A 23,600-nucleotide genomic window follows, 5' to 3' on the forward strand; every position below is an offset into this window, starting at 1 on the left:
CTCAAATTTGAGTGTGTGTGTGTGTGTGTGTGTTTGCTTATGTGTGTGTGAGTGTATGTGTGTGTGTGTCTACGGTGCCTTCTCCATTTTCTGTCCTCATTTTCATTTGCCTGTGCTGACTACTTTGCCAAGCTCCCTGTAACACAGTGTAATTTAGTTGTTGTAAACCCTGCCATCAACCTGTCCTAATAACAGTGTTCATCTGGTACTAATCCCGCCTTGTTCATGTCACTCATACCTCCATAACCACACAGGGAGCCTCCGGCTTGGACGGCAAGCCCGGAATTAGGGTGAGTGTCATGTGACCAAGAGGCTTCACCACCCAACTTCTATCCACCTCTCTCACTCTCCATAAAGTCCCCCTTTTCCTCAATTTTTTTACCCATGTCACCTCATTCTTTGTATGTCACTGTGACCAAAAAACTAAGTCATGTAAGCCTCTGTTGGACTTAGCTAATTAGAGAATATTAAAGGTTAGTGACCATACACAACGCAGTCGCAGCAGGCATTTCAAAGCTCTTGTTTTGTCGCGTGTTGCATTAACACACACTCATACATTAACTGTGTCAGCAGTGTTGTAAATGTCCTTTGTGGCCAATGCACGTCTACTAGCTCTGTGTCCTAGTTGTAGGTCAAACCAAGTGTGGGGATATTGCTCACGTGGAGGCCAAACATGATTTTTGCTTTCCATCTGCTACTTGTTCGGAAAATCGAAATTATGTAGAAAGACCTGCTATGAGTCCAAAGATGTAACTCACCATGACAACTCTCCTCTCCGCAGGGCATGGACGGGCCTTCAGGTCCAGCTGGGCCAGCTGGGCCGAAGGGTGACATAGTAAGATTGGCATTTAATTATGACCTGACTGATGATGATGTTATAGGTTTTAACTTTAATTGCCAATGTTTTGTTTTTTTTGTACCAGGGTGAGAGAGGAGCATCTGGCGAGCCAGGACCAAGAGGACCTTATGGACTTCCTGTAAGTTTAACAAATATGTCTTAACACTTTGAAGACAGATGGACTTCTAACTGGTGAAAAAAAAGTTACAGTCAAATTTCTAAAGTCTCTCTGAACACACCGTCCTAATAGGTAGGTAGGTAGGTAGATAGGTAGGTAGGTATTTACTTTATTAATCCCCGAGGGGAAATTTTTTTCGCCACAGCAGCATACATACAGAAGCAATAAGACAATAATAGAAACAATAGAATAAAATAATAGAATAGAATAATATAATAATAGAAAAGCAATAAAATAAAATAGCAGTAAATAGCAGTAAAAAATATAAATATAAAATATAAAATGCACAGTATATATAGTACATTATATATCTATATATATTATATACAACAAACCAAGAAACAGTCAACATATGTATATATATATATATATATATATATATATATATATATATATATATATATATATATACAAGCAACCAAGAAACACAGAATACAAAAAAAAAAAGAAAACAAAAGAAAACAAAAAATACACATTATGTTATAAGCCAGATGGTATCAGCAATGTATATAATTATATGAAATATCCACCTGTGTGGTTGTGTATCATCAAACACCAACAGCAATATATGAAATGTGGATGGAGATTTGTCTCCATGCTCTGTTTTTGAGAAATCAGTTGTTTGGTTGCACCTGTCCTCGGTGATAATGCAAGAAACTTTATTATTTGGGCTCTGTTGTTCAGCAGAAACACAATCAGCAAACTGAAATGTGTTTATGTTTCGCAAAACTTGTGTTTGAGATAAAGGTCAGTAATGTACAGAAAGTTGTATTTTTCCATTTTATTTTCAACTGTATAATAATTAGCTTGATAAACAGGTGAATGTGTTTGCTGCTTACATTTACCCTATTTATTTGACATGGAATCATATGTAGTATATATTACATTTTTAGAATCAGTTAAATGTTAATATCACCATTTGTGAATGACCGTTGTATTAAAAGAGGTCATTTTCTGTCTTTGCAGGGATCTGCTGGAACACCAGGCTTGGATGTAAGTCTGTTTAACCTTATCGGCTCACCTTTTACGAGAGCAGAGAGAAAAAAGACACCAGAGTTAGCGACAAAACTGTGAATCAAATAGCTTCTTCCAACATAAGGATGGTTGTCAAAAGAAAAAAATCTGAAAAAAAGGGAGAATATGTAACTCTTCAGAATCAAATGCAAGAACCTGCATCCCAAAACACCCGAGCTTTATGAGTTTAAACATGCTGTATGTGTCAGAGGCTTACGCACTGTTGACAGTTATCTGTTACTTTGCTTATCGTGTATTTCCTAAATAAAATCAGCTGTGCAGGGAGCCCAAACAACACCTCACTTAATACAACAGCAGAGTTCACCAGTTTTCACATATTTCCCACTGGTTGAAAGTAGCATTATGAAAAAAAAAAAAAAAAAAAGCTCCATGTTATCAAAGTGGCATATAAGTATATAAAGAGGTCATCTAATACAGTGACCCAAAAATACTTTAAATGTTCAAAAGAATTACAACATGACAGCACAAGTCGTCTCGGGTGCAGATTAACGATTAACCTGATGCTAATTAGCTCATTAGTGATAGTTAGAGGGGTGTGTGTTCCCTCTTAATGGTAATACGTAGGACACTCAGTACAGTAAAACTCTTTATGTACATAAGTTGTTGCAGCATGTCCCTTGGGAGTTGCTGCTTTCCCTTCTTTATGAGATGATGTTGCTTAAAAGCCAAGTCAAATTTAACAGTAAACACTGCTTCTATATTTGGTGTCGACTCATCTTTCAATTTTCACTTTGCTTTTTTTCCCACCTTCTTTCTTTCACCGTTAGATTTCTCTTCAGTTTAATCCTGATGTGTTGTCTTTAGCTTTGTAAAAGACAAGGGAAGCCTCGTTTGTGTTTGCTCAGTAAAGCCAGAGTCATTGTTGTACTTTTCCAGGGGTTGCCAGGCTTAAGGGGAGAGAAAGGCGACGATGGGGAAAGAGGAGAAAAGGTAGATGTAGATATGCTGCAATGGCTCGTTGAAACCCCGTAACATGACAGAGGACTGATGTCAATGGACAACGACAGGATTTGTAGAGGGATTTGTTTTTTGTGGAGTGGCTGTTCGGACATTTTTAACACCACCTGTTTGAGGTATACATTGACTGTCAAAATATTGTAGTTGAAAAAAGTGGTTTATTTTATCTTTTTTTTTTTTTAACATGCCTTTTAAACCATTATTATTCAGATGAATAGCCTTTAATTTTCCAGATACTGAGAACATGTTTCGATAAGGATTCAGTCTGTCTTATAGCAGTTGTGCTTCCCTACAGAATTGGATATGAGCGCTATACATTTAATGTCATCCCCAGTCCTTTCAAACCAGCTTTTGTTCTCCACATTTCAATGATTTACCATCTCATTTTTTCAAGTCCGATCTCATTCTGAGGCATCGAAAGGAGATTTCAACATATTAGGCCAAACAAGTCCATTGACAACAGGCTCTTCAACTTCATATTTGCTAATTTTCTGTTGTTTCCATGCATGAACATGAACTTCAAACATTTCACACCCTTGAGTTCCTGAACCCGTTGGTAACATCTTCCTTGCTTGTGTTACAGTAGTTTATATCTTTCAGTGTTTACTGTGTATGTCTCCATAACACTTAACAGGTACAATGTGTTTCTTAGATGTTTCATGTCTTTAAGAAACTGTATCCTCTTCCCTGGCATAAAAAAATACACTTTGTTATTCCTGTGCTCTGTGAATCTGAGTGTTTACGAGCTACTTTTCTAACACAGAACAGATCCTAGCACTGCTTCTCTTTCAGGAGTTTAGCAACAAGTGTCAACACAGAATTTAGATGATTATTTCTTGCGCTTTTTAAAAAAATGCTTCTTTTGAAAATACACTTTTAACAGGCATTATATTTTTAGTTATGAGTGCTTGTGCTACTTTTTTTAAATACTTGCATGAATACATTATGCTGCAGTTGACTTTGCTGCAAATTTATACTATAAAAAGCATAATTATGTACCAACATGACCTCATGATGGCCTAAAACATACCTGTTCTTACATGTGTGCTAACATATTTTATATCCAGATAATAGTTTTTATTCTAAAGGGATACAGTTTGGATTTTTTTTTCAGTGTGTAGTAGATTTAGTTGTGTCTCTCTGGAGGTGTTTTCCCTGCTACTCTTTCTCATCCTTTGTGCCCTTGACACCCCTTCCACGATGAACTGTTTTCCACTCTTTCCTACCGTACTATTCCCCTTTTTTCCCCCTTCCTGTCCTAAGGAATGTTTTTAGAGTACCCATTATTGTCTGGTATCCCCTCCTATCTAACACTGACCACATGTCTTCCTCCTTTGTGGACCATAGCCTTCCTTCTTTAATCCCTCCTAATAGCAGTCCTACTTGTTGAAAAAGTGATTTTTTTTTTTATTTTTTTTTTTAACGTGACCAAATCGTTGTATCCACAGGGGGAGAAGGGAAAGAAGGGCAAAAAAGGGCCTAAGGGCGAGAAAGGAGAACAGGGTGCCCCAGGATTAGATGCACCCTGCCCATTGGTATGTCCCAACTGTGAGCCGGGAGCAGTTGCCCCAAACAAGGATGAGCTCCCTGTGGCTTCTCTGAGACCCAGCCTCCTGCCCTCAGAGGGGAGAAAATCACCAAATATAACCAGAAATTCAAAGTCTATTACTTAAAATCTGCAGTTCAGACACAAAAACATGCCATTGAATGCTGGAAACATATAATCAGGCTGGATTGTGGTATCAGCAAGCTCACAGGGCAGCTCCTCCCTCGGCCTCCCCTTGTGTCCGTCGCAGTTGTCGGGCGCAGGGGTTAAGGGTCGTCCACCTCTCTCCCAGTAACACTCCCAGGTCGTCTTTGCAAACAGGGTTTCCGGGGATTTAAGGGTGAAAAGGGGGAACCAGGGCAGCCAGGTCTGGATGGGCTGGATGCCCCTTGCCAATTGGTACAGTATTTCTCTTCTTCCTAAACCTCCTACCCATGCATGCCGCTCACCTTCAGTCATCACCAAGACAGCACCATGCATGACCTGAGAGCTTGAAAAGCATGAGCACCCTTATTCTGATCGCAATCACATTTTTCAGTCATGAATTGTTATATCCACAAACATACCATGTACCTCACTAATGTCCTGACCGCAAGCAGCCTCTTCTTAAATGACACACATCATTACAAGTGAAATATATAAAATAAATATATGATAATTGACTTCAATCTGTCCCTCTAACTGAATCCTTTCATCCCCTTGATTAAAACTGAAGGAGAAAGTTGTCCTTAAATCCTATATCCCTCCTTGGACCTTTTAACCTGATCCTAACACCAACTCCTTTACTGATGAGCTACCCAACTATGGACCCCTCCTTTACTCTGTTAACTCTCCTATCCCCTCCTGTTCTTGTACCAATTGGGCCAGACCACGACAAGAAGAGCAAATACATGATTCCGTTAGTTATTAGTGCAGAACTGTTCAAGCTGAGAAAATGAGTGTTTTTATAAACGCTTCTTTTGATGTTTTTTGTTTCTGAAGCAATGCTGAGTAACGCATGCATGGTCTAACGATGAGGGTAGAAATCTGGGTGGTTAAAGTGGACGGGGAATTCATTTAAAGATGCCATAGAGATTATTTATGCATAGTGTGTGTAGACACTGGAAGGGATGAGCCCAAGTAGGTAAGAATGCATTCAAACATCACAAATGTCATTGTATCACATCTGCATTCATTTACATGAACCAGCTGCATTGAATTGATTTCCAGACAAACTCACTGGTTTTATTATAGTGTCCCAACAGCTCACTGCTGTTTTGAAACTCAGCTGAGGGGCACCTATAATATAAGCCTCAACATATTGAAGTGCATGAACTATATTTTGCTGTGTATTATGTGCATGAATGAAAATATACTCTTCCAGCTGTTATTACATTTAATAATTTATATGATTTTACAACAACACTCAAAGAAACAGTAAAAAAAAAAAAAAAGGCAACAAAAGATGTTTCTATTATTACTGATGCAGAATTACTGGCAAGTTTGATCAAAATGTGATCAGTGGATGGAGAATTGTACAGATAAACAATCAAGCACAGTCTTTCTATTCAGTATGTCACTGTAGTTTAAATAAAGATTTTTTTTTTTTTTTTTTAAACTTAATTTCACATGAAGTCAGAGAAAGCTGTGCAGTTTGCAGACTGACATTAGCTTTCCTAAACTCGTCACTATAGTGTCAAATTCATTTTGACACTTTACTCCTGTAAAGAGTTGAGCTAATGCACAAGTGAGCAGCTGCAGATTGTGAGGACTTCAGTGCTTCTAATCTTATATGTTCATTTAAAAATATGTCCTTCAAGGCAGCAGAAAACTGAATCCTTTCATCCCTTTCATCAACAATTTTGCTGCCTTTTTTGAAGCAGGTTCTCTGAGCACATACATTTCTTGCTATAATTTGGTCCTAAGAAGCAATTTTGATGTCTGAGTTTGTATCACTGTCTCTCCCTTCGGGAGATGTGCTCGTTAACTGGATGTATTTTCCAAGAATATCTAAAAGTCTGAACACCTTTAATCTCTGTGTGTGTATACAGTACTACACATCTGAACAGCAAACCTTTAATTACTGTGTCAGTTCTCCCGGTTTATTTCTGCTACTCTTCTCCAACAGGGCCCCGATGGATTACCTATGCCTGGATGCTGGCAGAAGGTAAGACAAGTACATATTTGAGTAATATGAGAGACTTCAATAGAGGCAAACCAGTTTATACAGTGAACAAAATGAAAGCTGAAAACTGAAGCAAAATCATTTTTTATCTTTGTTCTGCATCTCTCTGTGTGTAATAGACACAGATAGCAGAACTATAGTTTATTGTGTTCTTTTAAATGTGGGTTTCAGCTTCTCTATGTTTGCATGGGTTTTCTGTCACATTAGTCGTAACAGTGTATGACTGCTGTGTGAAAAATCGCACTGTCAAACCAGAGTGTAAAGTCATGAAACAAAGTGAAAACACGCCTCCATCTTCATGTCATTCTCTCTCCTGTGCTTTTCTTGCAGTGATCACTCTAACCTGACACGCATGGAGTTTGTAAATAATGCTTCTTTTATGGTATTTATAGTTTTGTAATGGAAAAGAAGTCTAAAAGAAAAGAAGTCTATGTGATAACAATGAAACAAAAAGAGATAACCGTCCCGAGTTCCATGCCCTAAGCTGCTTCTACTCACATCGCCGTGTGGGGAAAAAAACGTGTGTGTCCGCTCTCTCACATCCACATCGTGGTGGAGTTCAGATCCTCGGCTGGCGGCAGAACTTGTCTCTTTAGTCTTTGCATGGCTCAGACGGGAGCGTCGCAGCCCGGCCAGATTCACATGGTGTGAAATGAGGCGTGGGAAAAAGAGAGGAGGAGGAGGAGGAAGTGGAAAACAGGGGGGGGGGGATCTGGACTGGCTCCCTAACACCAAACGCTAGGTGTTTAGTGTTGTTTTGTCTCAACCAGCTCACCGCCCATTCATGCAGCACCATTTTCTCAAAGACAAAAAAAAAAAAAAAAAAAAAAAACAGACTGTGCCAAGCAGAACATTGCACCCCAGAAAAAGCATGAGTAGTGTACTGAAACTATATTTATATGTATTATACATACATGTCACTGTTTTGTGGTTGCGTCATGGCTTCTGCAGAAAAACAACACTAACAAAAAAAACAAAAACAACAACAACAGAGCTCTGAATTAGTAATTTTTTTTGCTTTCCTTTAATCTTCCCAAGGGAGTCACACCGTGGCTGGTAGCCTGAATATCCCCAGAAAGTAGAGCTGTTGGTTATTGTTGCTTTATTGTGGTGCTGCCTTCAGAGGGTACGATATCAGCAGGTATTCACTGTTGCACTCATGAGGCTCAGCATCGTGAGTGTGGCGCCTCCAGCGGCCGCACGTCTCCGGACAAGAGGTGGAGAGCTTGGCGGGCTCACTGCATACACAGGAAAAACAAATCAGACTCACAGAGGTTTTGAGTTTGGACAGGCGTGTTCGACAAAACTCAACTGAGCACGGGGGATGAATTCTGCAGGAGAGTCGCTGAGAGTCTCATCGATCTGCACGGAGATCACCTGGAGCATCCGCCTCTTGTGACAGGCAACGCTTTGAGGTCTACCGAGAGCGTTGACAGAATGCAATCATGTTTGTTTTTCTTTATCATTTTCTTTTTGCTCTCATTCTTACACCTTGTTTGTATTTTGTGTATAATAGCCTTCGGTGCCTCAAGCTTTTATTCATTCCTTTATCAGAAATGTACAACTTTATATCATATTTTGAACAATTAGAATGGTGTTTATTTCAGAAGGGGAAGTTTTCTTTAGTTTAAAGGTTGTGAGAGGATTGAAAAGACACATTGCGCACTGTTTTTCATATGAATTGTTTTTATAGGATGATGAACTAGCATGTAGCTTAAAGCTATACCTGAGCATACAGTAAGATTGCATCCATCTCGACTGTGCGGCCCATCTTACTCATGGGTTTGAAAACGCTCATAATTTGGACACAACAAACAACAAAACACATCCAGCATTGTTACAAACATGCTACTTTTTCATTCTGGACTTGTTGTATGGGATATAATTTGTACAATGTTGTCAGTTCACTGCATGTACACAGTTTATAACTTAACGGTTTTCTGAAATATCGAAAGCAAGCATTCATTTGGGAAAATGCATCAGAAGCATAAGGCATATCAATTTATTTCACCTCTGACAAGGCAACAGTGAGATTTAGCTATACACACAGTCACTGTGTGATTATGGGGGATTAAGTTGAACACAACAATATAATCTACGACTCTGCTCTCTTACACCTCATATTGTCTTAAATATGTAGAAAACATGTATTACAGTGCAAGAAAAGCTAAATTTGACCCGACAAGAATTGGTCATTTTCCATTGAAACACCACAAGCTAATTGGTGGCCAGTTATGTCACATTCCTTATCAGATGGAGCAAAAACACATGGAGCAGCAGGTTTATTTTTCACCACAGTTTATTCATCTTTTTATGTTTCCTGTATTCAGTTTGCCTTTTGACATAGTGGTGCTATGCAAGGTAATGGCATCATTTTTTTTTTTCAACATTATTGCAATATGCATGAATGATTTACTGCAAGAGCAGAAGTGAAAAACCAACATTTTGTTGTGATGTATAGCAGCAACCACCGATGGATCTGGGAAGATTGACTTCCATATGGTTTCTCTTTGATTGTACAGTTCATCTCATGATTCTGTAAAGAATGGATGCACATCTGTATAGATTATAATGGTGCTTACTGACAGCAGGTCAACAACAGCTCAGCTGATGCGCTCTACCAGTGGCAAGAACTACACAACAGGTTTCTTTATTGTTGTTGGAGTTGTATGTAAGTAACAATTTTACGTTTTTTTTTTTGTGTGTGCATATATTTGTGTATTTGTCTCAGTATTTTAAGTGGTACATTATTTATTTTTCTATAATTTCTTAAATGAAGGCATTTTGGTTCAAAACAGCATTCCTTTTTGGCTTCTGAGGTCAGTTTCCGCTGAGTCCTTATTGATATGAAGAATTTAGGATCATGCCAAGGCATCTTGCAACAGTTATGCAAACGGTACGGTGTGAAGGAAGTTGGTTATTTACACATTACAGACCAGTGTGTATTCACTGTGCATTTACTTTAACGTATAGGCCTTACCATGACATACATCTGCTTTGATTTGATTTTGTGTGTCTGAAAGCTAACTATGACAACAAAGTACTGATGGCCCGAATGTTGAAAGGCCCAGCCAATGCAAACGCGTGCAGTTAAATAAGATTCTCACGCTTTCTTTTCTCTCTATCTGTTTCTCTCTCTCTCTCTCTCTCTCTCTCTCTCTCTCTCTCTCTCTCATTGCATTGAATGTAGTTTGATATATGTATAGTGGATTATTAATGTACTGTTGACATGTGTGCTCATTTGACATAAAGTGCAATTTATACTTTGGTTAATGTGTGTAGCATCAAATGCAGCTTAAATATCACACCACAGTGATTTGTATAGCTCCATTTGCTCAGTCATGCTACCCTGTATACCACTACCTGGAAAAAAACAAATTACCATAGACAAACACATAAACACTGACCTTTTAATTAAATCTCAATTTACAGGATTTTTGCTTCAAACTGTCCCTTCACTTATATTTTGAATTGTTATTTCCATCACTTAATATTTACCAAGTGTTTGCAATGTGTTTTTTTATTTGTGTTTTGATTTCCAGCATTTGTTACAGTATTTGTTTTCACAAGGTACTGTATCTTTAGCATGTGCAGCTAATTTTTGTAATAGTTTTTTTTAATTTTTATTTGGGTGATCTTCTGTTTGTTTGGCCATTATGTTTCCTTGTTAAAGTTACAAATTTAGTTTATTCTGCTATCAGCAGAAGTGCCAAAATATTTCAAACATTTTATTTCCATATCAGTATTAACAAGGCTGGTGAGGAGCTCCCGCATATGTTTATTTGTCACTGTTGCAGAAATGTTCTGAGTCACGTTTTTCTCTGACGAAACAGTAGTATACACCCAAAGACCCCGATTCACTCATCCAAACCTCAGAATGAAAGTGCTGGTCTCAGATAATGAAGTCACATCCATTGCTCTTCTGCATTCATGTGAAAGACACTGGGCTCTTATCAGAACTTGGAAAATCTTACGCCTCTATATCCTCCAGATGAGCTGCAGCCTTACTGAAATAGGAATATTCCCACATAATCTCCATAATAAAGTGCAGACTGTAGCCAAAAAAAAGAAGAAGAAGCAAAATCCACTTTGTGGCTTATTTGAGTTTTTATCGCAATTTTTGTTTGTGCCCAGTTTCTATTCTGCATTTGTATTTTTTTTTTTATCCACTTGATTGACATTTCTTTGAAGACCCTTGTGTTCACACACTATGTTTCAAGTTGACATTTCATATGACTGTACTGTTGGAGCCAAATAAACACAGTCTGTCAAGGACACCAAACAACAGACTCGCCTTTATTGGTAGGTTTCAGTGTCCCACTTAGTGTTTTCTAAGCTCTCTAAATACTATGTACCTAATGGTCAGAATACATATTTCTGGACATTAAAAGCTCATGTTTTAAATCATAGTGTATACAACAAGTAGAAAGTTTAAAGCAAAAGTTGGCAAGTATTGCAAAAGGGCTACTTTTAAAATTATCTGTGTGTATTTAACTCCTTGGCAACACAAACAAAATACAGTTGACGTATACTGTATGTGCATTATGAGCCATGATAAATGATACAACCATGGATTAAACTGTACTGGATAAACTATTGGCTTTTTTTTTTTTTTTTTGTAAAATCAGTACTTTCGGTTTCTCTTTATATTAAACTGTCCGTTGCGAGGGAAGGCTATATTTTTCTGATTGTTAATTTATCATATTGTTTTAATTTCCGAGCAAGTACCGAACACGTATAATGTCAAATTGTATTTATTTGTTTGTTTAAAGAAGGCAACAGTATAAAATTACCAAAAATGTCATAACACCAGTGAGGTTAAAAACGTGGAAAATGGACGCAAAAAAAAAGCGTGACCTTACGCGTCAATTTCGCGTAGTTTTGGCCCCTTTGGCTTTCCATACGGAGTGTCAGCACCAGAGGGCTGCGCGAGTTGCGCCTCCGTACAGCTGTCTCGCGCGCGCGCGCGCGTGCGTGCGGAGCCGGGTTATTTCTGCTGGAGCAGATGTGCGTCGTGCTTATTCAAGCTTGGATACCATAAAGATGTCTGCTGCTGAAAGACTCGAGAAAAACAAGACGATAGACTTGAGGAAGAAGCACATTGGGTAAGAAAAATGACATTCTGCTCTCTCATTACGCCACAAAGTGTCCAGTGACTGACAGTAGTCACAAGTCATTTTTTTTTAATTTTTTTTACTGTGGAAGAAAAAACAAAACATGACAACAACGTGCTGATGTAGACTGCTGAAGTAAGTTATCTCGACTTCCTCAGGAGACAAATTGAAATTGTTTTTACCGAAATTTTAAGATTATTTGTTAGATATTTGACTGTTTTTATATTTGTAGCTATTTCAATAAACATACAAGTTCAAAAGATGTGAGACGCTAGAAATAAAATTGATTTGATTTGTTGTATAACTGAAGTGAAAACACAGTACGTTACCTGTAAACTGCAGTAGTGGTTACTTTTTGTGCAATAACACAATGTGCCACGGCTTATTGGTACTTTAGAGTTTCTCCTGTTTTATCGCCTTTTATTACAACCATACGACAAAAAAAAAAAAAGAAGAAGTGTGCTACCAGAGTGAGGGCAGACTTTGCACACATGCCCGTATTCATTTTTGCTCCGCTTTTTGCAGGCCATCCTGTAAGATTTTCTTCAGCCATGACCCAATCAAGATTGTGCAAGCCAAAGGCCAGTACATGTATGATGAAAAAGGACAACGCTACTTGGACTGCATCAACAATGTGGCTCATGGTAAACACAAACACACTTTGTGAAAAGTGAAATATTTATGTCAGAAATATCAGATCTCTTTTTATATACCACTCTGATGTCATCCCAACAAATGAAGAAAATAGGAGACTCGTTCTCTCTCGCATGAAGGCGAATTGTGTCAGGCTGAGGTAATTACAGAAAAATCGTTTTCGCTAGAATGCCGGAAAGTGACTGAACCGGCAGGACTGGCAGACACAGTGTTGTAATACTGACTATCACATATTACATATCATTCAGCATTATGTAATTTAGGTTTCCGATCATGTGCCTTTAATATCAGTTGCCGTTGTACATTTTTATTTGACCTCACTCTACAATCACGTGATTAAAAGAACTCACGATAAAATGTTTTGTCCTGAATGTCAGGATTTCTAATTCTTCCTTTTCTCAGTGGGCCACTGTCACCCGGACGTGGTGAAGGCAGGAGCTCAGCAGATGGAACAACTCAACACCAACTCGCGTTTCTTACACGACAACCTTGTACTGTATGCGCAGAAGCTGCAGGCCACGCTGCCTGACAAACTGTCTGTGTGCTACTTTGTCAACTCTGGGTAAGTTTGCGTGTTTTCACACTCCTCAAACAACAAAAACTGTTCCGAGGAAGATCTGCCAGACCTGTTTTTCGCTTGGGGTGTGGATCAGTGGAGGGTAATGAGGGCACAGTGCAGACGCTGGGAGACGTACGGGAGGTTAAGTAATGGCGAAATGTAGTTATGCTTTTGATTTATGTCTCGTCTCAAATCTGCTGTGGTTGCTTGAACTGCAGCCCGAGATGAATTATCCACAACAGGAGCAATAAAGATCGAAAGCAAGCACAAAGCCCTGTAAATTATAAGATAGAGTAAAAGGTTATAGTCCAAACGTGTCTGACTGTCGGGCTCACTGTAATCAAAAAGAACAAATGTTTTAGGACAGGAAAAACGGACTCATGCTACGGATCATGCTACACAATTTTCTTGGACCAGCCTTCTATTGGTCTGGATTTTCAAAGCCTGATATTTATCCTGAATTAAAAACAACAATATTATTAGTCTTCGTAACATCTTATTAAAAGCTGAGAAATCCAAAGTCCCACATCAGCTTTCCTCAGGAGTGTCGAGATCTGCAGACAAACAAAATATATCACAATATGATGCATATTCAGCGATACTAGGCTCCTGATACTCCTATTCATCAAATAGCACACCTACAGTATTGTTACTTATTAACACCACTTGCCGTTGTTCTGCTTTATGAATAGGAATGATCCGGTCCAGGGTAGTAATGTTAGATAATGAACCATGTACAGTCAATACCAGACCAGTATTTATCAGTCATAAAGAAATAAATGCCTTCAGAGAAGTAATAAATTTTCAAAATCCCTGTCGCAGCAGAAAACAACGACCTCCAAGCTAAGCTGCCTGCCTGCTGGAAATGATACGTTTTAATAAAGATTTGGATCATGCAGTAATGCGGCATGCTTTGATTCTTTTGTTATCAGTGTGGGGATATTCATATATTTTACAAATAATCTGTAAAGGCAGCTGTAGTATTAAATTGAGATCTACATACAAAGCGAAACTTTCAACTCCTGATTTATTTACCTTTTAATAAATACTTGTAAACCTCAAGCCCTCATAGTGGGAGGGGAAACCACAAACTGTGTCTGACATCCGTGGCATCCACCTGTGTATTTTGCGGTGACCTTTGCCCCTTTCAACTTTCAGCTCTGAAGCCAACGACCTGGCGCTTCGACTCGCGTGGCAACACACAGGCCACAAAGATATCATCACGTTGGAGAAGTAAGTGCTGCTGCCCGCTCACTGCTTCAACGGCACCTGGCGCGCTGCCAGACGAGCAAAAAGGAAAGATTATCATTGATAATGAGTGGTGAACGTTTTTTTTTTATTTGATCACTTCACACCCCACGTTACATTCTAATTGAGAGAACTGACTGATTTGCTCCATGTTCTGGTGTGTTCTGTGTTTGCAGCGCGTACCACGGCCACGTCTCGTCTCTCATTGACATCAGTCCGTACAAGTTCCACCAGCTGTCAGACGCTGAGGCGAATCAATCTGTCCATGTGGTGAGTGTTTTTTCTCTCCCCCGTCTGCCTGCGCACTATTAAAACACCATGACTCAAGTTGCTCTGCTGAGGTTTGGCAGGCTAATGAGTGTTCAGCACACACGTGCGCTTTTGTGTGTGAATAAATGAGAAACCGCAAGTGACAGCAGAATGAGGAACAACTACGTTATACTGTTTATTCAAGAGGACGGGACAATACCTAAGTGCTTCTGCAGGGAGGTATTTCACTGTTTGTGTCAGAGGTTTGAGCTTTAGGTGTAAAACACTTTCTTGATCACGGGCAGAGAGAAGAATAGCGAGGCACCTCTTGCTGCAGCTCTATGCGTTATGCTCTGTTTTTTTTTTTGTAGCACTTGTGTAGTTTGATCGGGCATCTTGTTGAATACCGAGCTCTTGTTACATGCCAAAGGTGGCGTGGTTCTGTTTCGCGAGCTTGTATATTTTATTCACAATCACTGACATCAAGGAATCAAGCTATGGATCAGATATTTGTAACTGAGGTGGTTGCTTGCCCCGATCACTAACTGACCAACATTTCACCCTGAACCGCTGGTGCTGCCATAACCTGTCGACACAAAGGTTACAAAAGTCTCGCTTCATAAGATAATGTCGATCAGAAAGCAGGTGTTCTGTTACATTCGTACTCTACAAAGTAAGAACAATCAAATATTTTTCAATATTTCCAGGCTGAGAATATTTTCAATATGTTCAAATTAAATGTTGTTTAATTTGACAAGGACAAGGGGAAGATTAACTAATAACTCTGGGTAGTTTACCTTTTAGACTTGAGTTTAGATTTTAGACTGATACAAATCTTTGCATCTTAAAATCAAATCCTGTGTATTTTGCAGTGAGGACAGAGACATGTTTTTAAATCGTCTTTTGCCCTATAATGTCAAAAAATGACAAAAAAAAACCAAAACATTCCTGTTTCAAAAGGCCATAGAATAAAAGCTATCTGCAGCTATACTTATTCTTTTTATAGTAATACCGGAGCATACACCAGTCAACCACAACTTTAAAAGAACTCACAGGTGAAGTGCGTAACAGTGATTGTCTCGTTACAGGGGCGCCTGTTAAGGGGTGTGATATATTAGTCAGCGATTGAACAGTCAGTTCTTGAAGTTGATGTGCTGGAAGCAGCCAAAATAGGAAAGTGAAAGGATGAGTGAGAACACGGAGTCCGAGCATCGCCACAGCAGCAGGTCCCGAGGGCTGTTTTTGGTATGCAACTGTTAATGCCTATCAAATGTGTGCTTTTTTGTTGTCTTCTGACCGCATTTTTAAAAAATTCCTTCCAGCCATTAAAAGCTCCAGTGACTACTGACATCTTTCAAACAGTTAATTTGCTACTCTTTCAGTGTGCCGCACACTCAAAATCCAATCACACTCAGTACACACTATGGAGTCTTCTTTGATTTGCAATCATCACAACTTCTTGTTCCCTACAGGCTCCCAGCCCAGATGTGTACAGAGGCAAATACAGAGCGGGCCAACCTGATCCTGCCACAGCTTATGCAGATGAAGTCAAACATATAATAGACAAAGCCCACAAGAAAGGAGGCAAGGTACAGTTTGGGTTTCGACATCATTGTGTTACCAGATTTTAATCAGAGCACGGCAGTGCTTCATAAATAACCAACAAAGAGCTTTTAGCAGATTTATTAATCAGCACTCATTGTAGTTTTCCCACCCATCCTTTGAACCCCCCTTATCTGAGAGTATATCCATGTCTCCAGTGGTGAGAGTGATGGTATTTCAGCCCAGAGACTTTAGAAGTTTCCCACGTTAGTTTGTGCAGAACTGGATCTAAAGAAGGAACCAAAAACTCACCAACGGACTTCCAATAACACTGACAGGAGAGCCACGTGTAAATGTGTCCTCATGATATTATAAAACATAGTTGTGTACTTTGTTATGTACTACATGTGTATGTGCCTTGCTCTTGTTTTGCACTGCCAACTGAAAAGTGAAAGGTCACACTTGGATCTACATGCCAATGATGTCAGTACACCTCCTCCTTTGCAGTTTATCAGTCTGGTTTCAGATCAATGGACTTGATAAGTGGGTTTTTTCCTCTTGTGCAGATTGCTGCTTTTATTGCCGAGTCATTGCAGAGTTGTGGCGGGCAGGTCATTCCCCCCGTGGGTTACTTCCAACAAGTGGCACAGTATGTACACAAGAGATTCATTTGTGTTTGTATACGTCCTCAATGACTGAAAGCAATTTTTAAATTGCTGTTTGGGACCAGAAATGGTTTAAGAAATGCAAAGTATGTTAAACATGTACAGAATAAACAGGATTTTGCTTATTAATGCTTAAGGCAATTAATAAACACCATCCAGTAAGACAGTTTCTTGCCACTGCACCTGATGATGATAAAGAAGGTGCTCTTTCTACAGTACAGACAAATCTGACAATGTTATTGTGCCTTGTGGACATTTATGAGAGTGTTAGCCTGCTTGACTGAACAAGTATCCGAGTCTACCTCTCCTCTTGTGGATTATTTTTTTTTTGCCCCTCCACAGACATGTCCGTAAGGCAGGGGGCATTTTCATCGCCGATGAAGTCCAAGTGGGCTTTGGGCGGGTTGGTAGCCACTTCTGGGCCTTCCAGCTTCAGGGAGAAGACTTCGTGCCCGACATTGTCACGATGGGAAAGCCGATTGGCAACGGCCACCCCATGTCATGCGTGGTCACGACCAAGGAGGTGGCAGAGGGCTTCCTGACATCTGGAATGGAGTACTTCAATACGGTAGGAGCTTTATGGAGAACAATGAAGAATTCTGGAAGACATGAAGCCAATTCTGCAAAATGTTAAATATACGGTCGATATAAATATTTTGTTTTTTGATGAATAAGATCGACAGAAAATTACAGAGGCAGATTGCAGAGAACACATCATATGATATTTGCTTTGCTTCCTAAGTTGACCAGAAATGGCACTGACCTGACCTCATCCTTGACATGATGTTCTTGTCCATATTTGCCAAGCGTATCAACACATCTGTTTTCCACATCATGAGGGAAAATACATTCCGTTCAAGGAAACTTTTTTTTTTTTTTCTTTTCTTCTCATTGACGGTCTCAGTTTGCAGTTATTTCCTGTGAAAGTAAAACGTTCTCTCTCGTCATATTGAATGTGTTTTTAAGTCAGTAGCTGTACAAGGTAAATCAAATAAATCACTGCTGCATGTTAAATACGTAGACCTTTTTATGGACATAACCTCCAAGCAGTAGATTTCCTGTGCGACGAGGAGTGCAAACCTGACCTTGATGCCGTCTTTCCTCTGTGTTCCTGCTGATTTTCTTAGTTTGGCGGTAACCCAGTGTCGTGCGCCATTGGTCTGGCCGTCCTTGACGTGATTGTGAAAGAGGATCTGCAGGGTCATGCACTGCGCGTGGGGCGACACCTGACCAACCTGCTGGAAAAGCAGAGAGACAAGCACCCTCTGATCGGAGACATCAGGTGAGCAGTACGTGAAACGGTGCAACAGTCCATCACTTCTGTCTACGTCCTGGACGGCTGATCCAGAACGCTGCTGATTATACCGGACTTGTGTTTTTATTCCCAGAATATTGAAGTCATATTCCTGTAATTCAGTGACTGAAACATTTTTACGATGTGCTTGCAGTGAAGCTTTTGCACTGTACTGCTTGGTGACTGTCAGTTAAGCATTGTGGGTGATTCAGTGACATATTTACCTTGGACTTACTATTTATTTCTGCCGCTTGAAAACTTGAGAGCCATCTCTACTGTGATGAAAAATGTCTTGTAAGAAAAGCTTACTTATAACATGTCTGAGAAGTGAACAAGTACATGTAGGTCCTTTTTGCGTCAAAGCTGACGAAACCAAATGGCGTCACATCCTGCAGGGGTCGCGGCCTCTTTGTCGGAGTGGAGCTTGTGAGGGACAGCTTGAAGCTCACTCCTGCAACAGCAGAGGCCCAACAAGTCGTTTACAAGTAAGTTTAAGTTTGACCAGTCAGAGCAACGTTTGACGTCATGCGGCATCTCAACTAAAGAGGCTGTTTACACCACACTACAATACAGCACTCTCTTTTGGGAAAACTGCAATTACTGTATGCTTGTGCAATGCTAATCTCCTATCACATAAAAGACCAATCAGCCAGGATGATAAAGTTAGATAGTTAGATAAAGATGGTGAACATTGCATCAGGTGCACCTTTGTGTTTTACATTTGAAAATTAACTCATTATAGCCTCCTGCTATGGCTCTGTTAAATTCTTACTGTCTTACTCAAGCGATTTCATATGCACTGTTCTGCATATTACACCATTTGTACTTATTATGACACAATCTGAGTTGCACTGAGCTGTATGATCACCGTTGAGGAGATTTGTTATCCTCGTCTGTTGTTGAAAATGAAGAGTTAACGGTCTGTATAGTGCCTGATTGGAGACTTATGTTTATGCATTTAAAATCAGACGGAACAATTACCTCATTTTACATAATTTTGTTGTAAGAGAACTCCCTCTGAACAACCAGGCTTTTTTTCCAACAGATATTTTGACTGACAGTTTGCTGCAGCAGGAAAAGCACAGATGTAATTAATAACACTGATTAAAGCTACATTATCCATACAGAGGTAACTTGATCTTACATGGAGCAGAGCCATCGTTGTTGTTGTTATTACTTCCACCTGTGCTTTTACTGTGACAACAAGTCCAAATGTCTGGTGTAAAAAGTGTATTTCTGTTACTCTGCTACTTTTTTGTTTTGTTTTGAATCTGTAAAATAAGTGACATTTTGTCCCAGGCTGAAGGAACAGCACATCCTTCTCAGTGCTGATGGACCTCATCGCAATGTGCTCAAGTTTAAGCCCCCAATGTGCTTCAATACCGAGGACGCTGACCTGGTGGTGGAGAAAATCGACCTCATTCTCACTGGTACCTTTTTTTTTTTTCTTTTTTTCTCAATGATGGTGGTGCTGATAAACACCGTTATCTATCTGATCGCTGCGTGATTTTAAAATTGTCTCGTATCGATGAAAAGGCTTTCAGTCGTGTGTTATTTTGTCTGTATTTCCAGAAATGGAGGAAGCATTAGGCATCAAGCTGCACAACACATTGAACGAAGACGGTAAAAGAAAGGTTAGTTTTACACGCGTCCACATGTTTTTTTGAACTAAACCATCAAGTCTTACTGCATCTTCGCATACAGAGGGCAAATAAATTAGGTGCAACCGTGTTTGTTGCGTATTCAACAAAAGTACAAAGGATCTGTTAAAATCTTGACAATTTTTTTTATTTCTTCACAATTTTATTTCAAGCTGCCGACTGATGAAAACGGACACCAGTATCACGGTGGTTTGGTACACAGCAGAGGAAACGGTCAAGAAGTTCCTCAACAAACCAAACACAACAACAAACGCCTCAAGACATAAAGCTGCCTGTGAACAAACACTTGATCTGTACAACAAAGATCTGATAAAAAAAAAAAAAAAAAAAAAAAAAAACTGACAAAATGCTGGAAAAAAAAGAAGAGTAATGTAATGAAGAATGTTTGATGATGATAATAATAATCATATACTGTATGTCTATGAGATCGCAGTGTCTTCTCAGGTATTATTGTTAAATTTTCACTTGTAAATTTAGCCACTTTTTTTGTGTGTATTTCTGTTTTCAATTTTGCCAATGTTAACTTGATTTTCATTGAATAAAATGTTGTATAAATCAAAACATGAAATGTCAAAGTAGGCAATGGTGTATTAACATCCATTTAGCATTAAAACACAGCTTTAATCATTATGAAAGTTTGAAATACTTGTATAGACCATTACTTGTTTTATAGTGAACCAATTACACAGCAATTAATGAGATACTGTCTGTAATACCTGATTGATTTAAAAGGGAATTTGTTTTCCTGACCTCTATCTGCTAGTAACAAACCCTCCTTGACTAAAATATATAGGATTGTGAAATTGAAAACTACCTGTGGTGAGTATACACCTGCACCTTATCTTTATTTTACTCAACCAAACATGGACACTGTTTGACAGGTCTGCAACTATTTACCAATGTTCCTTTGTTCCTTATTAACAAAGATTGAACATGGCTCCCAAAAGCGATGAGTGTTTTACTTGTATGTTAAGAGTGCTCGTACAGAAAGAGGTCCTTGTTTTGCTGTGTATTGAAATACGATTGTGATTGATAGTGTTCATAAAAGACAGATTTCTTCTGTCGGTCTCGGGAGACACAGAGTTGGCTGAAGTCCCAGGAAGACGAGGGATTAGGATCCAGTCAGCATATATAGAGGAGTACATGTGCAACCCACTGTGCCAGTAGGCTGGTCAGACAGAATGGGAAAGGATCAACTGCAATATTTGGTATAAAAAGGTCAGAGGGGAAAAATTGTTGTTTTTGTTTTTTTTTCTTTTTGTGAAGGAGAAAGGAGCAATGCAACTGTGGTTTAACTTCTTCAGGTCAGGTGTTTGAGGGGTTCAGATCAGAAGTTTGGTTCCTTCTGATATATGAATCAAATTGATGCTTTCCACATTGTATTGTGAATTCATTCATCCTCACTTTTTGCCATTGCCATAGATGTATATTATTTAGACCTAAAGCACCACAGCTGTGACCCGTGTTTCCTTGAGTACCTGTATGATGATGTCATTACAAGCTTTAGGATTCCCTTTCTATCCAACATCTGTCCTATTAAAGGTTTGGTGAGTTTTATCTTTGAAAAAATAAATAATAATACAGTGCCTATATATGTGCAGAAGCTTCTTTTCTCAGATTTGAATATTTTTTTTTGAAATCTTCGCCCTGTCGTAAGAGCAATAATAATCTTAAGATGATGATCTGGAAACAAACAGCAAAGCACTGAAAAAAAAAAGCGCTTTATGGAAACACACGAGTGTCAACATGCACCGATTCTGAGGCTCTCTTACTTTCCAGGCTTGGCTTGTTACTGGAGGACATCAATTCAATGTCACTGCGACCAGGAGACGCCACCACTGCCTGGTGGACGTATGGCGCCACCTTCTGGAGGTGAAACTACAGTAAGTGACGTCTCAAACACTGCAGAGGCCTCGAAAATCTAAATTTCACTCTTGATACAAATCTTCCAACAAAAAAAAAAGCGATGAGAAAGGACTTACTCTCAAATACTATTTCAGCCCAACATGAATATTTGTGAACAGAGCCTTGTGTTATTGTGGTACAAATGAGCTTTTATTACATACGACAACTGCAAAGAGGTGTGAAAAGGAACATTTATTTTGCAAGCTTTTACAAAAGTTCAACCGTGACAGGTTCAAGACTTTTTCCAATTATTTCTATGCAAAGACTTAAACATCATTCAGACACACAGTCCTAATCCTGCTTCCAAATCAGAGGTTCCATCCCATCAGTGTTCAATAACTTCTTTTCTTTTTTTTTTCTTCCCCACACTGTCTGAGACACAATTTGATGAGACATTTTAAGAATAGGGAGGAAAGGAAGTCCTAAAACACCAAAGAGAGACAGCCAGTGTCACTGTCGGTACAGTCTGGTCTAATTTCTTGAGCGAGGTCAAGTGCCTTCAGTCCTTAATGGCTGTTGATTATATTATTATATATAATTGAACTGCGCGAAGGCCCTCCAGCGTGTCCTCCGTCCATCCAAATCTGTTGTCGAACTGGGTCGTTTGTGTCTTTAGCCCATGAGGTATCCTCTGACGAGACAAAAGACAAATTAGTACAACTGCAAAACAGCAGAATCACAGATGATCAAAGATCCCAGTGGATCTTGATTTATTTTGTGGGGAAATGACCAAGACTTACGGCAGCTTCATGCGCATGAACACTCTGGCCATGAAGAAGCTGAGGAGGACGCTGACGAACCCGATGAAGAGCAACAGGAAGCGGTTGAGTTTGGGGATGTTTGGTGCGTTGGAGCGGTCCAGGATTATAAAGCCCAGGCCTCCCATCGTGAAGAGGAAACTGGAGGCCAGTCCTTCCATTATATACTGGCCGTTTACTCTGGGGGGAAAAAACAAAACGCGTCACTTTTATTTCATTTACTTGAGACGCAAGACAATATGAACACCGTCGTACCTGTATGCCAAAAAGGCGACGGGTCGCTGGTGTCCGTGCTCATCAGTCATTGAACCCACACTTGGTGGTTCCACAATAACATCGTAGATGATACCTACGCAAAAAAACAAAAACAAACAATTACGAATCGATCCCGAAGCGTGTATAATACACGCACTTAAAGCTGGCTAGCTTCAACTGAGCAGCTCCGTTTACCTCCCGTGATGAGAAAGTAGGACACAATGACGACGGCGTACACAGTCATGGCCGACGGCATGTGCAGCCATGACGGTTTCTTCAGTTTTATATTCGGGCATTCAAGCACAGCAAAAGGTAAACTGTATAAAGTCTCCATGGTGAATGAAAAAGCGTTTCTATCGCTGCGGTACAACTTCCGGAGTTGGAGAGGGAACAGTCCGAGCAGACGCTTTGTTGACGTGTCCCGGAAGTAGTTTTTTTTTTTTTTTTCAAACAGCTGTTTCAAGTGCTTTGATAAAATATTTTATCTGGTGATTTTAGCGTAAAGTAGTTTTTTTTTTTTTTAAGTAAATTATTTCACTTAAATTTATACTAATTTTAAGATAAATAAACTTGACAAATTCAGCCGTGTCCGTGACGTCGGACATACGTATCAACGTGGACTTCCTCTGAAACTTACCAACATTAAGTTCAAAGTAAACCAGCTTCATTATGATCATCATCAAATATTTAATACTGAAGATCATACAATCAATCAAAAATTTCAATTGTCAGAATTACTTTGATTGAGTGACGTCATCATGCCCAACCTGCTCCAATATAATCACGTTCATTTTGGTCTGATGTTTCTCTTTTCTGGCATTTTGAATGAAAGCCGAGTCGTTTTATCCTGACAGCATCAAAATGCTTCAGCTCACAAGAGAACCAGCTATGTTTTGGGAACCCTTTGCACACTTGAGAGCTGCACAGAAATATGCTTAATGACACGTTGGACCTTTTTTTTTTTAAATATATGATGCA

The 23,600-nt window shown here is 39.3% G+C and overlaps 3 protein-coding genes across 3 annotated transcripts in view; 2 read left to right on the plus strand and 1 right to left on the minus strand.

The window, feature by feature from the left end:
- LOC138210923 (collagen alpha-1(XXV) chain) overlaps positions 1-11,284 on the plus strand; it is a 148,740-nt gene extending 137,456 nt beyond the window's left edge. The window contains exons 31-38 of the mRNA XM_069170359.1: positions 255-290; positions 782-835; positions 924-977; positions 1,983-2,009; positions 2,928-2,981; positions 4,457-4,543; positions 6,662-6,700; positions 7,757-11,284. Of these exons, the coding sequence (XP_069026460.1) occupies positions 255-290; positions 782-835; positions 924-977; positions 1,983-2,009; positions 2,928-2,981; positions 4,457-4,543; positions 6,662-6,700; positions 7,757-7,783 (378 nt within the window). The 3' untranslated portion in view covers positions 7,784-11,284. The remainder of the gene's footprint in view (positions 1-254; positions 291-781; positions 836-923; positions 978-1,982; positions 2,010-2,927; positions 2,982-4,456; positions 4,544-6,661; positions 6,701-7,756) is intronic.
- Positions 11,285-11,716: 432 nt separating this feature from the next.
- etnppl (ethanolamine-phosphate phospho-lyase) lies at positions 11,717-21,294 on the plus strand. The gene is made up of 13 exons (XM_069170339.1): positions 11,717-11,823; positions 12,358-12,476; positions 12,889-13,048; positions 14,204-14,278; positions 14,470-14,563; positions 16,015-16,131; positions 16,651-16,733; positions 17,092-17,317; positions 17,877-18,031; positions 18,439-18,528; positions 19,343-19,473; positions 19,616-19,677; positions 19,857-21,294. Exons 1-13 carry the CDS (start codon positions 11,762-11,764, stop codon positions 19,968-19,970), a joined length of 1,488 nt encoding a protein of 495 aa, XP_069026440.1. The 5' UTR covers positions 11,717-11,761; the 3' UTR covers positions 19,971-21,294.
- A 492-nt stretch (positions 21,295-21,786) lies between these two features.
- Positions 21,787-23,039, minus strand: ostc (oligosaccharyltransferase complex subunit). Its single transcript, XM_069170259.1, has 4 exons — positions 22,818-23,039; positions 22,623-22,716; positions 22,350-22,547; positions 21,787-22,240 (listed from the first exon to the last, which is right to left on the minus strand). The coding sequence occupies exons 1-4, from the start codon at positions 22,954-22,956 to the stop codon at positions 22,222-22,224; spliced, it is 450 nt and encodes a 149-aa protein (XP_069026360.1). The 5' UTR covers positions 22,957-23,039; the 3' UTR covers positions 21,787-22,221.
- Positions 23,040-23,600: the final 561 nt, after the last annotated feature.

Source organism: Embiotoca jacksoni, unplaced genomic scaffold (genome assembly GCF_022577435.1).
Source record: "Embiotoca jacksoni isolate LCO1_2020_lvr unplaced genomic scaffold, fEmbJac1.0.p SCAF_49, whole genome shotgun sequence".
NCBI lineage: Eukaryota > Metazoa > Chordata > Actinopteri > Embiotocidae > Embiotoca > Embiotoca jacksoni.